The sequence below is a fragment of the Necator americanus genome, chromosome I (assembly GCF_031761385.1).
Source record: "Necator americanus strain Aroian chromosome I, whole genome shotgun sequence".
In the NCBI taxonomy this organism is placed as follows: domain Eukaryota; kingdom Metazoa; phylum Nematoda; class Chromadorea; order Rhabditida; family Ancylostomatidae; genus Necator; species Necator americanus.
In genome coordinates, this window is record NC_087371.1 from 16,984,211 (window position 1) to 16,997,936 (window position 13,726).

Below are 13,726 nucleotides of genomic sequence, written 5' to 3' on the forward strand. Positions count from 1 at the left end.
GAACAATTCGCAAAATTACAAAGGAATAGAATAGGGATGAGGTATGAAGTGAATTGTAAAGCTTATATCTTGTGTTGAAGAGTTAATAATTTATCATTGATGCAGAAAGGATTCCTTAGGGTCTACACAATTCGAGGCACAAGCAACAAATCATAAAACAGTTTCATTGCGCATTCTCATGTTAGGCTCCTTGTCCATGAATTCAATTTTTTCTTATTAACTGACCTTCAGTGAATACGGTTTTTTATCGATGAAAACTGAATATTTCGTCTGCATGATAACCAAAGCCTCTTATCGATAACTGAATGTGAAAGGTTTATGGGAAAAACTAGGACGATGCTTCTTATCACCGCAACTGATTCCATATGCCTCGAAACTCATCGCCCTAATTTCTACACAGAGAAGTAAAGTATTTCAAAAGCCTGAGAAATGACCTGTAACGAAAGGTTAATACAAGCTATTAATATATATATATATATATATATATATATATATATATATATATTTTAATAGCTAGGGAGATCCGTGGCTATTAGCTATATTAATAGCTAATAGCCACGGATCTCCCTCACTAGAGGGATTACAGCCGGTTAGTCGCGAGGCTACGTGGCGCATCCCCGGGTGGCGGATAGGGGGTTAATCGCGGACCAAAAGCGACCTTGCGCTTGTCCAGAGACGCAGGTGGATTCAGGGTATGGACTACCTGTTTCTGCTGAGCCAGGACTGACTCATGACATCCTTGTATCCCGCGCGTCGGTCCGGCCAAAAGCCTGCAATCAAGTGACTGGGAGGTGCAAGGGAGGCGGTTTGGAGTCGCCTCCAACAAATAAGCTCCACATGTCCACTCCGGGAGAACGAAAGTTCTCCCAGAAACTCATGGGACTAGAGGCTTGCAACCTGCTCATGGGTTTTAAAATTTTTACGCAAAACAGAGTAATAGAAAAGAGTCTCCTGATTCCGGAGGAAAGCCTGGTACGGTAGCGCCAGGTAGGACGGGGTTGCAGGAGCCATGTAGGCTATCAAAACGGAAAAGGACTAGGATGGCGATCTGTACTTATAACGCATGTACGCTTGCATCGGAAGCGGCCATCGAAGATCTGCTGATGCAAGCCAAGAAGATCAAGTACGACGTCATCGGACTGACCGAGACGAGACGACGTCACCCTCTCAACGCCGTATATGAAACTGGAGAAGAACTATTCTTAGGAACATGCGACAGTAGAGGTGTTGGTGGAGTTGAGGTCCTCGTCAACACGAGTATGGCAAAGAGCATCGACTCTTTTGAACAACTTAAGACCCGAATCGGACGTCTGCGGATGAGAAGATGTGGCCCAACACCAGCTTTGACTATTTTCGTCGCTTGCGCTCCAACATCAAGCTACGAAGAAGAAGTGGAAGCTTTCTATATGGACCTGGAGAAGATCTACCGAGAAGACCATGCTTTTTACAAGGTCATAATTGGCGATTTCAACGCCAAGTTTGGCCCAAGAAGAACGCCGGAGGAACTTCACATCGGGACCCACAGCCTACAATGGAATGACCAGGGGGAGAGGCTCTCCGAGTTCATCATGATGATTAAGACCATCCATGGGAACTCGCAATTCCAGAAGCCCTCCTCTCTACGCTGGACGTGGGAGTCACCCGGTGGAGGGTACCGTAATGAAATAGACCACATCATCGTCAATAAAAGGTTCTGCCTGACGGACGTCGGTGTTGTAGCAAAGTTCTATACGGGATCGGACCATCCGAGGAAGATTTTCCTTCACAAGGAGAGCAGAAAAAGCCGCCAAGTTCAGAGAGAGAAATCCCAGGACTACCATCAACTGGGATCTCTTCGCTACGCTAGCCGGCTTTTGGGAAGATTCCGCATTGGACAACATCGACGAGGAATATGACCGGCTTGTTGAACACCTTCACGACTGCGCGAAGAAGGCTGAGAGTTTTAAAACCACCAAGAGGCGCCTGTCTCTTCAAACTCTTGAGCTGATACGCCAGCGTGGAGCAGCACGAGCCGCAGGGAACCAAGAACTCACGTTCGAGCTCGCAAGGCTTTGCAGAGAGGCGATAAAGGAAGACCTTAAAGAGAGAAGAGCAGAAGTGCTGGCTGAAGCTGCAGAGGCGGGGAAAAGCATCCGCTATGCCCGTCGAGACTTCGCCAGTCGCAAGACGAGGATGACTGCTCTCTGGAACCCAAAGGGAACAGCCATTGCATCGAGAAGGGGGATGGAGAAAATCATCTACGACTTCTACGTACGGTGGTGTTGAAGATTCTATCCGGTTTAAGGCTAACTCTGCTCTACAGAAAAAGTCCGAAAGTTTGCTTAGTAGGTCGCGTAGTGATGGTGCACAAAAGTGCCTGAAAGCAGACTGCTCCTGCTTTAGCAATTGCGGGAATACAGCTGACGAGCAATTTCTGTCTGCCATCTCCCGAGTTACCGTACTTGGAGGCACTTCTATTTCAAAGAATATGCAATAAGCGCAAGAATTAGGATCCAGTTTTTAACCAGATCAACCTATTTCTACCGCGGTTCTCCGCAAAATCACAAGCAACTTACAAGAACTTCAAGATCGTCTCCATCAGAAAGCGAAATCAAATACCGCTGAGACTGTAGCAGCAGTCTGAAGCGCTTCCGCTTATTCCCTTCCCACCTACTTTTTTTAGACAACAGGAACCTAACCATTTAGATATTAGTTCCCGTCTTTTTGTAGATAAACTATTGGACGTTTTAGATCGCTAATAACGGAGAAAGTGTCACCCCAACATCACACTACAACAGAGCTTAGGCATTAGGAACGTTCGTGAGCTTGTTAAGTCTAAAACTATCAGATTATCTACTAGTGACAAGGGTGGGGAATTTGTAGTCATTCCTCGTTACCTAGACAAAGCCCTCACATCGTGCCAGGTTCAAGACAGCTTCCTCTACCGCACTTTCACTATCGAAGAATTTCTGGCGCAACAACGAAGACCCAACAGGGTGTGGGCGAGTTCTAGTAAATCAGCACCGATCTTGACTACTGCTCGGCTTAAAACCGAGCTACCTGCGTGTTCTGTCTTGTACCTTCTAATAAAAACTCACAAGCTAACCTCTTACAGTGAGCTTGTCTCTGAAGATCCTTCAACGTTCAAGGTAAAACCTATCATAAGCGATCGGACCCGGCCCACAGGCAGGATCGCTTGATTCTTAAACATAGTGTGGTCCAGCTGCTGAAATTCGTACCAACCCACCTTACTTATGTTTTTGGACCACTTAAACAACACATATTTTGATAACTCATATGTAATGGAGTCTTTCGACGTTACTGCATTGTACACGAACGCCTCTAACGACTTCGCTATGCAGGGTTTCTGAACTTTTAACTGAACACCAAATTTCAATCAACCTGTATGGCTTTTTCGTGGAACACTTGATGGTTTTTCTGAGAGGATGTCTCAAATGCACTGTCTTCAGATGGTCGAGCAACTATTTTGCACAAATTAGGAGTCTGCCCTGGGACAATACTTACCATTGCTTTTATGGCTAAAACTGAGGTACAACAATAAAACGATTTGGGAACACGACCTTTGTTTTATTGCCGATGTATCGACGACTGTTTCCTTACGGGCAATTGTTTCAAGATACTGAATAAACAGTCGGAGTGTACAAAGCTCACTCGGGAAAAACCCAAAGGAGAATTGTTACCCTTCCTCAACGTCCAAGTGCGTATTTCAAACAGGGCGCATAGGACAAAATAGTACCGCAAACCCAGTAACAAGAATATCCTAGTTCACTATCTTTCTGCTCATTCCACACAAGTTAAAAGGTAGGTAGTATGAAACATGTTTCGCACAGCCATTTTCGTTTGCTCTGGAAGAGAGGAAAGACAAGACTCTATAACTTGCTACGAAAAGTCACTCTATAACTTGCTAGAAAAAGTTCCAGTCAATAACGGCTACATACCAATACGTTCTATGAGTAAAAGAACACAAACCCGAAACAAATCTGGCATGGAGAAAGTGCCCTTTCTCCATGCCAGATTTGTTTCCATGCCTTTCGTGTAGCGTTTATTTCCGATAAGGTTAGTCATCCCCTACTAATCTTAAGCAAAGACTCACACGAAATCGCCTATATGATCGCAACAGATTGCAAAATATGTACGGATAACAGCTAACGTTATTGTATGAGATTATGATATTACAGCGCGCAAAGCTCTGTAGGCTTTTTAGATCTACTTCAAGGGTCCAAAGATGAATAGCAAAGAGGAATGCCTCTGCATTACGCAGGAACGCCCTATTTAAAGCTGATATTTGATTGTGCTAGTCACCTAACAACAGGTATCTAGCATTGAGACGATACTCATCTGATCCTAAGGTGATTTTCTAATTCTATTTGTAGCTGTGAGACCCAACAGTAAACTTAGCAGTTCCTTTGTTGGGCGAATAGAGCGCTTGTTCGAGTAAATCACGTACGATTTCACCCTTCCAGTTCTGAAGAAGGCGATATTGGCGAAACATTATCCACGAAAATAGGAAGATAAAAACCTCGTGTCCGGCTCAATTTAAAAAAGTAAGTACTGAAATATCACCTAAATATTTACCTCACTCTTGAGAATGCAGTGCAAAAGTTGGAACGGGATAACAAGGGAAGAAAGTTGACAGCCGTCGATCACGGCATCTCTATTTCACCAATGACGTCGAAATATAATACAAAACCTCAGTTAGGCCTAGCGAATCCTGACTCCGACGAAGGTGGAGAAAGATGGGAAGAGTACATTAAAAAACCGATGGCTAATGTACCTTATTCGCTCAAAGAAATGAATATATGCGAAGACATCATCTATTGTACTTGGTCGGGAGATGAATATGATGAACAACTTGACAACACCTTTTTCCCTCCTTCTCTGTTTCAGAAACCTGGATGTTCGCAGCGCATCAACCAAGCAATCTACGATCGAAGACCAGAGAAATCTTTGCCAAGGAAGTTAAATTGGAAGGGAACGTGATGGGTTTAACGACAGCCGTTGTACCAGAGTTGTTCGTTCCACGAGAGAAAAGATGAACAACAAAGAAACTCTGAGCTTGATTTCCTCTTACAGTCCTTTAAAAAAGAAAATAATGCTCTTCGAGTTTCTTTGACGGAGAACAGGCCGCGGGCAATCATCGTCAATATTCTGCACGTATTATTATCTATTCAGCGGAATTTCAAAAAAAAAAAACTGGCGGAAAACTGTACATGAAATTCTAAATTGGGCAAAATTGAGTACAAAGATGTGGCAGCAAAAAATCCTTGAACTCACCCAATGTAATCATGTTTATATCAAAAAAAAGATGAAAAACACAATCACAGACTTCTATGAAATCAGAATTGTTCATGTTCTCAGCTGTCAACTGGTTTCAGTGGGTACGCATCAGGAAGTACCCAAAGCGGCTGTCAGAATATCTCCTTATGAGTTGTGTGCGTCGATAATTGGGCTGCACTGCGGTCGGCAGCGACAGCAGACCTTTCGCTACGCATGCAGGATGCCCCGCCCATCTACTTTCTGCAAATGAGCCTAGGCAAATTGATCAAATGTATATGAACTCCAGAATGCGATAATGACCATTGCAATCCGCGTAGATGGAGAAAGTGTGCATGGGGTGATGTGAGATAGCTTATTTCTTGTCGGATTCGGAATTTGAAGAGTTTAAAGCTTGGTTTTATTTGTTTTCGAAATCCCATTCGTACTCGCTTTATTTTTCAAGTGCTATGTAATATTTGTAATATATAATAAGTAATATTAGTTCATGTTAGATTGTTTTATTGGTGTTCGAGTTATATTGATGCTATCAATCGTCCTGGCAAGTGCAGAAACTGTCTTGCAGGCACACAATATTCCTGAAAGCATATCTTGCGAACAGGACGCCGTATGATCGCGGGTCGAAGAGTGTTTCCAGAAAAAAAAAACTTTTTCTTCCAAACATGAGAAAATATGGAGTGAAATAACGGGAAAACTTACTTTCAAAAATATATTCTAATAGTTACGATTTCTAGCTTCTTGTGCGAGTAAAGATTTGTATTCAAGTTCTGCTCTAGTTATTCGCTGATATATATATATATATATATATATATATATATATATATATATATATATATATATCACATCTTTACCGAACAATCTTCATTTACAAACGGATTTCTCATTGTGGAGCCCATTTCTTATTTCATTTGCTTATAAGCTCGTTTTGTCAGGATATCCAGGTAGGAATATCATGCGCGGCTTAGGTGGAAGGGGCGGGCGGAGCCTAAGGATGGACAGTATGCCTGGACAGGCGTCAGCGGCGATCGCTGCTACTGGCACACACATCGGCTGCACCCAATTCGCTTGGGTACCTCCTGAGTGCCCCCGGTTTCAGTACAAAGATATAATCGATCTGCTAGCAAATAAAAGCATTTCCAAATAAAGATAGATGAAATAGAAAAAGTTTCCAAAATAGCGTTCTTAGAGTCTTGGAGGGAGCAGATTACTAAGAAATTGGAAAAAAAAACTACAACTTTTTAATTTAATTTTAAATAACAAAGGGTTTGCTTGTGATAAATAAACTAACCTGAACGTCCGGCTAAAGCCGGACTTCAGGCTTTTTTTATAGCTTTTCATGTTCGCTTCGCTCGCCTTCATCGATCAATGAGAAAAGAGTAGCGACTTTTTTTGAAAAATTAGAGTTGTTTTTTTCTATCAACTCTTCCTTCAGCTTTTTTAACTCGAAAATTTAAGCATAGATGAAAGATTTCCCCTAAACGCTCAGTCTTATATTTGGAGAATATGTTTCTCTCAAAACATCACAATTTGGAAACATCATTTGAAGTATTTCGAGTTTTCTCCGTTCTCAGCTATTAGCAAAGAATGATGTGCTAACATGAAGACGTGAATACCACTATCGTAGTGATATAAATAACGTTCTACGTCAGATCGCGTAAACTGTTGGCTACTATGTATTGCATTTAAGCAGTCGTTCGTACGTGGATTTCCTCTTTTTGAAGAAGGGATGTTAGCAGCAAGAGATATGCTGGGAAGTAGATATCGGAAGGAACCTTAGAAACGCATTCTACCGCGTTGGGACTCCCGCGCGCCAATCGGACGCAGTGGACCCCATTTTTTCCCACTCCATAGCTTCCTGGCACCATTCCGACCCTGTGGGACCCGTCCCACCCAATTCTACTGCGTTGGGACTCCAGCGCACCAAACTGACGCCATGGTATCCGTCTCCCTCTCTTTTTGGGATTTTTTCACTGAGAAACACACATACACAGACACACACACACGTGGCAGAATACGCCCGTTATTATACAGGATGATAGTTTGCAAATTTGGGAGTATACATTCATATAAAAGTTTATTTACCTTCACTATGAACATATGAGAAAAACTAATTTGCTTTATCAAAGACAACATACATATTTGCATAGACTTGGACAATGGTGAAGAGGTAGAGTGATCACATATCAGGTGCATGGCGATGGTTCCGCACCTCACTGGTGCAGAGTTTTGCATCATTATGGAGTATTTTCGTGACAAACAAACAAACAAAAAAACACACACACTCTCTAAGCGCGTTATTATATAACATGATGATTGCAATGTAGATGAAGTAGGGATAAAGCTCGAAATTTCAAAATGGAATTTGCCGTGGATGTCATGAGGGAAGGACAGACAAGAGGAGACTCGCTGAAACAGAACAACCATCTTCTTCCTGAGGGGAACGGTCAAGAGGTACCCGTATGATGTGCCGCCACATATACAGGAAGCTAATGAGCGTCGTTAATTGCACCGCGCGTCTCCTGACAGCGTCGTTATCGCTACAGTAGCCTGGCTGCTCCGTTTGTGCTACGTCTCGCTGACGCCCCTCCCACACCACCCTCCCTGCCCATTTCGCCTGCTGCTCTTAAGAGGAGTTTTCTCCGCCGCGCCCGCAACTCTTGCGATGCTCTTTTAGAATCGGAAGGAAAAAAAAGTACCTGGTATTAGATGTTGTTTGAAACTCTATATAAAGTATACTTGTAAGTTAATATAAATGAAAGAGGTTTGTATATATGTCATTTAAAAATGCGAGTGAAAATGAAAATATCCTGTTTTGACTTGTTACATAGAAATTAATCATCTATCTCTGGGCTGAGTAAAACTGCCATCGAACGCCTAACGAGGCGCGGATAATGCTCGCAGACAGACATTGTACCTGAAGGTAGGTCTCGAAGATACAAAGGTCCCTGTTCGCCAATAATACAACTAACCCGTCATATTGATTTTATGTAGAGAATAGATACAAATGAAGCGATAAAACGCTGTTGAAAGAAGTATGAAGAACCATATAAAGTTTTATTCTATAAAACGTACAAGGTAGTACTAAAATATTTAAGTTGCTTTCCATGTAAACATTATATATAAAATTTTCCCATATAAAATTTTGAAAAGGTATAATGTAGAAAGGAATTCAAAGAATGCATACAAAGTAATAAGCAAATAAAGTTGCTGGGCGTATAGTTGCTGCAGTCGAAAGTTGAACATGAATTCGTTGAGTGACATCGTGACAAACACAGACTTATGCATTGCGGGTTTATATAGAACAGTTTGGACGCGAAATATATGAAATTATGGGGCGTATGAAAATATATTCATTTCTTTTCCTTTATTCTTCTTATTCTTTTGCTTGCAGCATCTTTTCGAGATAATCTTTATTTGTGTGAAGTTGCTCAAGTGAAGTCAATGTAGAACACGCATATCACTCTTATGAAGGGGGCGGGGTCTAGATGATCTCAGGCGGTCGTGGAGGATGTCCAGCCGGTGGAGTGGCAGCTGTGGTTACACGGAGGCGCGCGGCGCTGAAGGGAGGCGCGGTGAGCCGGTTTTCACGGGTGCCTCTTGTCCGGCACCCTCTTCCTGAGGATAATTTTTTTCAAAATGTCGTCGAAAAGTAAAGGTGCAAATGTGTCTAGTTCAGAGTTCCAGTTCAAAGAAAGAATCCATTATCATAATTTTCCGAAAAAGCGAAGGTTGTGAGAAATGGATAATTCTATGAGGATATACTTTCCTGGAACGAGTTGTTGACTAGTCGCAAGACGTAGTTAAAGGCATCACCCAGGAATCTGGGATGGTACGAGTTTTAGGTGGATTATACCTCTATGGGGTCGTAGATTATAGAGAAGAAAGTGATTCCGTCCATTTCTTAGTAATCGCCGTAAAGAACGGACCGGAAGTCGTGACGCGTGCACAAGGCTGGCACACTCCAATAGAACTCGTTGTAGAAAATAACGCCCCGGAACGCTCGAAACCGCATCTTCCGGGCCGTTTTTTACGGCAATTAAGAGAAATGGACGGAATCGCCCTCCTCTCCGTAGTCTCCCATCCTTTATACGAATACTCCACCTGAAATCTGCACCACCTCAGATTCGTGGGGTGATGCCTTTAAACGCGTATCACCCAAATTCGTGAGGTGATACCTTTAGGGATAAAAAAAAATGTAGTGAACTTCTGACAGCGAATATGAGCAAAATGAGCAACTCAACAAGCTGTCTAGTAATTAATAGCACTAATTAATTTCGCGCGAAAACAACTCCCATCTCCATTAATACGACACCAAATGTCAGCAAGATCAAAGGGTATGTGAGAATACGTACGGCAAAATAGTTGTCGTAAGGAAGTTTGTTTTCAGCAGCAATATCTAAAAAAAGAATGGGAAATTTATGAAGAATGAATATTGAGTAGGATTCAACTGAAAAAAGAAGCACAAGAAAAAAAAACAGTAATTGCCGTGGCGGAGACTCTATATATACCCACATTACCAAGATAAATACTGAAATAGAACAGACAAGCTGGACAAGCTGTTAGCAATGATTTAACAACCAGATAAGTTGGAAAAAATGAAGACAAACACAATAACAAATAAAGCTGAAAATAGTCGTTCAAATACTTTGTGAAAAGCGAGGAGACACTGACATTACGTCAATATAACACCTCCCAAAACAGCACTTGAGAAAAAGTTGATACATTCTGACCGCCTAACCACTGTTTAAGTATATGAATATATGATATGAATAGTTCTTAAGTCCGAGCTCCTCAGAAATACAACAGAAAAATTGCATCAAACAAAACCTAAAACCTAAATAGTCTATTTCCCTAACAATTTGCCAAGACACAAAGCGAACGTCTGAATTGCAGTTTTCGTGTAATGGCGCAGCGGCTGCGTGGTCTGGCCCCGCCCCTCCACGGTGCCGGTTGCCGGTCGCCGGGGCGGGGAGGTGCCGTTGTAGCTGCTATTCCATCAAGATTTGGTTTCCACTATGTTTTTCTGGAAGTGGGACCTTTTTCCATGTCTTTTGGTTTCAACTATTAAAACCAGTCGGGGTTTCAGTGTATTTCGGTGGTTCTCTCATACACGGGGATTTATAAGATCTGATTAGAATTCAAAAAGAAAGGGAGGGATTTTTGGACGATTAGATTTCAATTCATAGTTTCGAAGGTGATGCCGTTGCGTTCTAATTGTCAGCTCTGAATTGCTGCTCATCACTTGTTGATCACCAAGTCATAGTAAGAAAATTCAGTCCATCATGGGATTTCCATTGATGCTAAGAAGAGAGGCGTATTATTGATAGAATACTAATGAGAATACGTGACGATAGCATTTTCAGAGAAATCGGTCGAAATGCTAAACCTTCAGAAGCGAATTAATGGGATCGACGACAATAAAAAGTACATGGAAACGAGAATTGCTATTCGAGAAAAGCTACTTTCCCAAGGTAACTGGTGCAGATTAACGAAGTATCTGATAATATCTGATGAGCTCAGGAGTGGTAGAAGTACACGCAACACCCTGAAACCAAGTTTCTAATCATGTGCTGGCTTTTTTTAATTAGCTGCTGTTCCTGTCCGATGATGTGTAGATGAAATGATGTGTAAATGAGTAGTTGTGGGGAAAAATGTATTTGAGGGAGAGGGAGGGGCACTCAGTGGCACCTTTATTTCCGATGCCCTAACTTACTTTTTTCTCCCAGTAACTTTAGTTTACATGTGATAGATCCTCTATGACTAATGCTTAGGCCTTAGGGCCGCGGCTTATTTGATTATTTAATTCGAGAAATAAAAGCAGCACTGAGTGCCCCCCTCCAACTACATTTTACCCCAGTCGTGTGTGTGTGTGTGTGTGGTCCTTTCACACAACTGTTTTGTGTCTTCACAAACGAAAAACAATTCAGTTTGCGTGTTTGCTTGATATTCTGCCATGTCCTTCTCTGTGAACTGCAAGCGACGGCAAAAATCGATGGTCTTTTCCTTTTTTCTTTCAGAAATCAAAGATTTGGAGATGAATTTGAAGAATCAGAACATGTGCAAACTGTCGTTCCCATCGACTTCTCAGCTTCATGAAATGGTCGGCGTATTTACTTGTTATAATTCTTGTCGAAGATTATGATTTTCATGGTTTTTGTGCAAAAAGCAATAGAGACCTTCTAATATCTTTCCATCTTTATGAATTGTTAATTTCCTGAACATCAACTCCTTTTTACAAGTGAGGTACTACTTATCGATTTGTTTCCGCACGTACAGACTGGTTGTGATTGTTCACGAGTTTGAAAGGAAGTGATATAAGTGTGAATGTCTCGTGAATCAGTTCCTCCTCAAATTCGCTGAATATTTACTACAGGTGCTTACCGTTTGCCCACAAGAAGGTATTTACAGAGGAGGAGTATTTAAGTTTTCGATATCTGTGCCGCCCGAGTACAACAATGTGGTAGGCAGGAGCAATTTTTTTTCCCTAATTGACAATCTGGTGATTGAAAAGACTCTCTGATTTTTAGCCTCCAACAGTGAAATGCTTGACACGGGTATTTCATCCAAATATTAATGAGGATGGCAGCATTTGCCTTTCGATACTTCGAGAAAACTCTCTTGATGCATTTGGATGGCGACCGACCAGGAACCTTACCGAGGTTTCACGGCATTTGTCGTATTGTTGTTTATTTGATGCATTTTCTCAGCGACTTCGTCTCAACTTCCTCATCTTAAATACACTTCTTTGTGTTGCTAAATCACCTCTGAATAAGTGCATTGTTGAGCAGGGTAATATCGCGTTAGTTTAATTTAACACGTAGCTCTCCTCCTCCTCTCTCTCTCTTTCTCATCATTTCCCCTCAGTCTTTATAGAAAAAGGAGCTTCTTCATGGTATTGCTTATCACATAGAAATGCTTAATTTCAGGTAATTCACGGTCTCTCCTCACTTTTCACCGATCTAATTGACTTCGATGATGCTCTAAACATGCAAGCCGCGCAGCTTTGGTCGACAAATCGCGAACAATTCACGCATCGTGCACGTGAATACATCGCTAAGTACTGCGAACGTCGCTGAACTCGACTGGAACGCTATCCCGCTACGTTCATCCTAAGAGATATTTGAAAAATCACCCAGTGTTGTAAAAACTGTCCCACCTTGTCTTTTCTTCACGGTAGAGTATATTTAATTTCACAAATAAATGTGTCATCTGGTGACTTCTTTACACAAAAACGTTTATTTGTTATTAAACACCTGTTCAGTTTAAAGTAAATCCACGATCAACACGAATAGTAAACAATATCAATTCAAGTCAAAATTTGTATGGGATTGATGGGGTAAATATTATCTGTAATAAGGAAGACAAATGGGCAATTAGATAGGTTTGATCTTGAAATGTAGACCAATAAGCGAAAAGACGAGACACTTCAAATCCTGGACAAGATAGTAGAACGACCGCAAACCATCGGGATCCTGTAAGAGCGAATGTTCTTTCAATAATCCAAAAACCGTGGAATTGGACTTACCTTGCTATTGTTCACATCAGCCAATGATCCAATTTTTCCTGTAGTGAATGAAATATGTTCGTTGTTCATGAGAATCTCTAACTCCTGTCGTCCGACTTTGTCTGGTTCTGGCCAGTTCGCGTCGTCTTCCTGGCACAAGCGTTCGTAACACAACGTAACAACAACAAACTCAGCACCGTAAGACTATACCTGCATAATTTCTGAATCTTCAACAATCCTCTTGAGTTCTTGTAAAACAGCAGGTGAGATGAAAGCCTAAACGTCTGCATCAGTTGCGATCCACCAAGTAAGACAAAAATCCATTCACCTCTTTTCGGATAATCGTGTCATTCTTGTAGTTCGAGTTGTTCGCATACCGCAGCTGTCCATTCGGCCGGAATTCGAACTCCAAAAATTCGTGTCCGAATTTTCCCTTGTGCCCTACGTAATACCTTACGTAGAAGTCATTGGCGCTAATAGCATCACCATCCGACATTTCCTAGAAAAAGTTGGAAAAGTGGACCTAAAATTGCATGTCAGACAGATATCTTGGGCACTTCGACCCATGGTTACAAAAACCAATAGACAGAACTCTCCATTGTAAGAATACTTGACTTCAAAAAAAGGAGAAAAGAAAAACTCAAAAGAAGAGAAGCCATTAGCAGTTTGTACTGAGTAAATATGAAGGAGCAAAATTCATACAATCGCACAAGAATTACAATTAAACCGTACACTTGAAGATCAGATCATATATAGTAAATAAGAAAAATAATATTCACATCCACTCGGCGGAAAGAAGACGAACAAAATTAACAACGTTTATAACTCAGAAATGCAGTAAACAAAAAATTGCAGCATCATCTTTAGAGATTCAGCTGGAGTCACAGAAATCAAACGCCGATCTAAGATTTTCTAATGAACGAGCTCCAATATGGGCATGGTTCTCCT

The 13,726-nt window shown here is 41.6% G+C and overlaps 4 protein-coding genes across 6 annotated transcripts; 3 read left to right on the forward strand and 1 right to left on the reverse strand.

Annotated features, from left to right (window-relative positions):
* Positions 1-1,040: 1,040 nt before the first annotated feature.
* On the forward strand, positions 1,041-2,265 carry RB195_005845 (uncharacterized protein; the record flags this gene model as incomplete). 2 transcript variants are annotated; one of them, XM_064178624.1, is made up of 2 exons in its annotated part: positions 1,041-1,690; positions 1,797-2,265. In XM_064178624.1, the coding sequence occupies 2 exons, from the start codon at positions 1,041-1,043 to the stop codon at positions 2,263-2,265; spliced, it is 1,119 nt and encodes a 372-aa protein (XP_064035651.1). The 2 variants fall into 2 exon arrangements, with proteins under 2 accessions (XP_064035651.1, XP_064035652.1); XM_064178623.1 differs by having other exon boundaries at positions 1,041-1,895.
* A 2,400-nt stretch (positions 2,266-4,665) lies between these two features.
* RB195_005846 (uncharacterized protein) lies at positions 4,666-4,980 on the forward strand (the record flags this gene model as incomplete). The annotated part of the gene is made up of 1 exon (XM_064178625.1): positions 4,666-4,980. The coding sequence occupies one exon, from the start codon at positions 4,666-4,668 to the stop codon at positions 4,978-4,980; it is 315 nt and encodes a 104-aa protein (XP_064035653.1).
* Positions 4,981-8,759: 3,779 nt separating this feature from the next.
* Positions 8,760-12,350, forward strand: RB195_005847 (uncharacterized protein; the record flags this gene model as incomplete). Of its 2 annotated transcripts, XM_064178626.1 has the most annotated exons (7): positions 8,760-8,846; positions 10,168-10,303; positions 10,638-10,745; positions 11,292-11,374; positions 11,648-11,734; positions 11,802-11,933; positions 12,201-12,350. In XM_064178626.1, 7 exons carry the CDS (start codon positions 8,760-8,762, stop codon positions 12,348-12,350), a joined length of 783 nt encoding a protein of 260 aa, XP_064035654.1. The 2 variants fall into 2 exon arrangements, with proteins under 2 accessions (XP_064035654.1, XP_013295953.1); XM_013440499.2 differs by lacking the exons at positions 8,760-8,846; positions 10,168-10,303 and having other exon boundaries at positions 10,652-10,745.
* Positions 12,351-12,647: 297 nt separating this feature from the next.
* RB195_005848 (uncharacterized protein) lies at positions 12,648-13,274 on the reverse strand (the record flags this gene model as incomplete). The annotated part of the gene is made up of 4 exons (XM_013440498.1): positions 12,648-12,746; positions 12,800-12,928; positions 12,989-13,054; positions 13,107-13,274. 4 exons carry the CDS (start codon positions 13,272-13,274, stop codon positions 12,648-12,650), a joined length of 462 nt encoding a protein of 153 aa, XP_013295952.1.
* Positions 13,275-13,726: the final 452 nt, after the last annotated feature.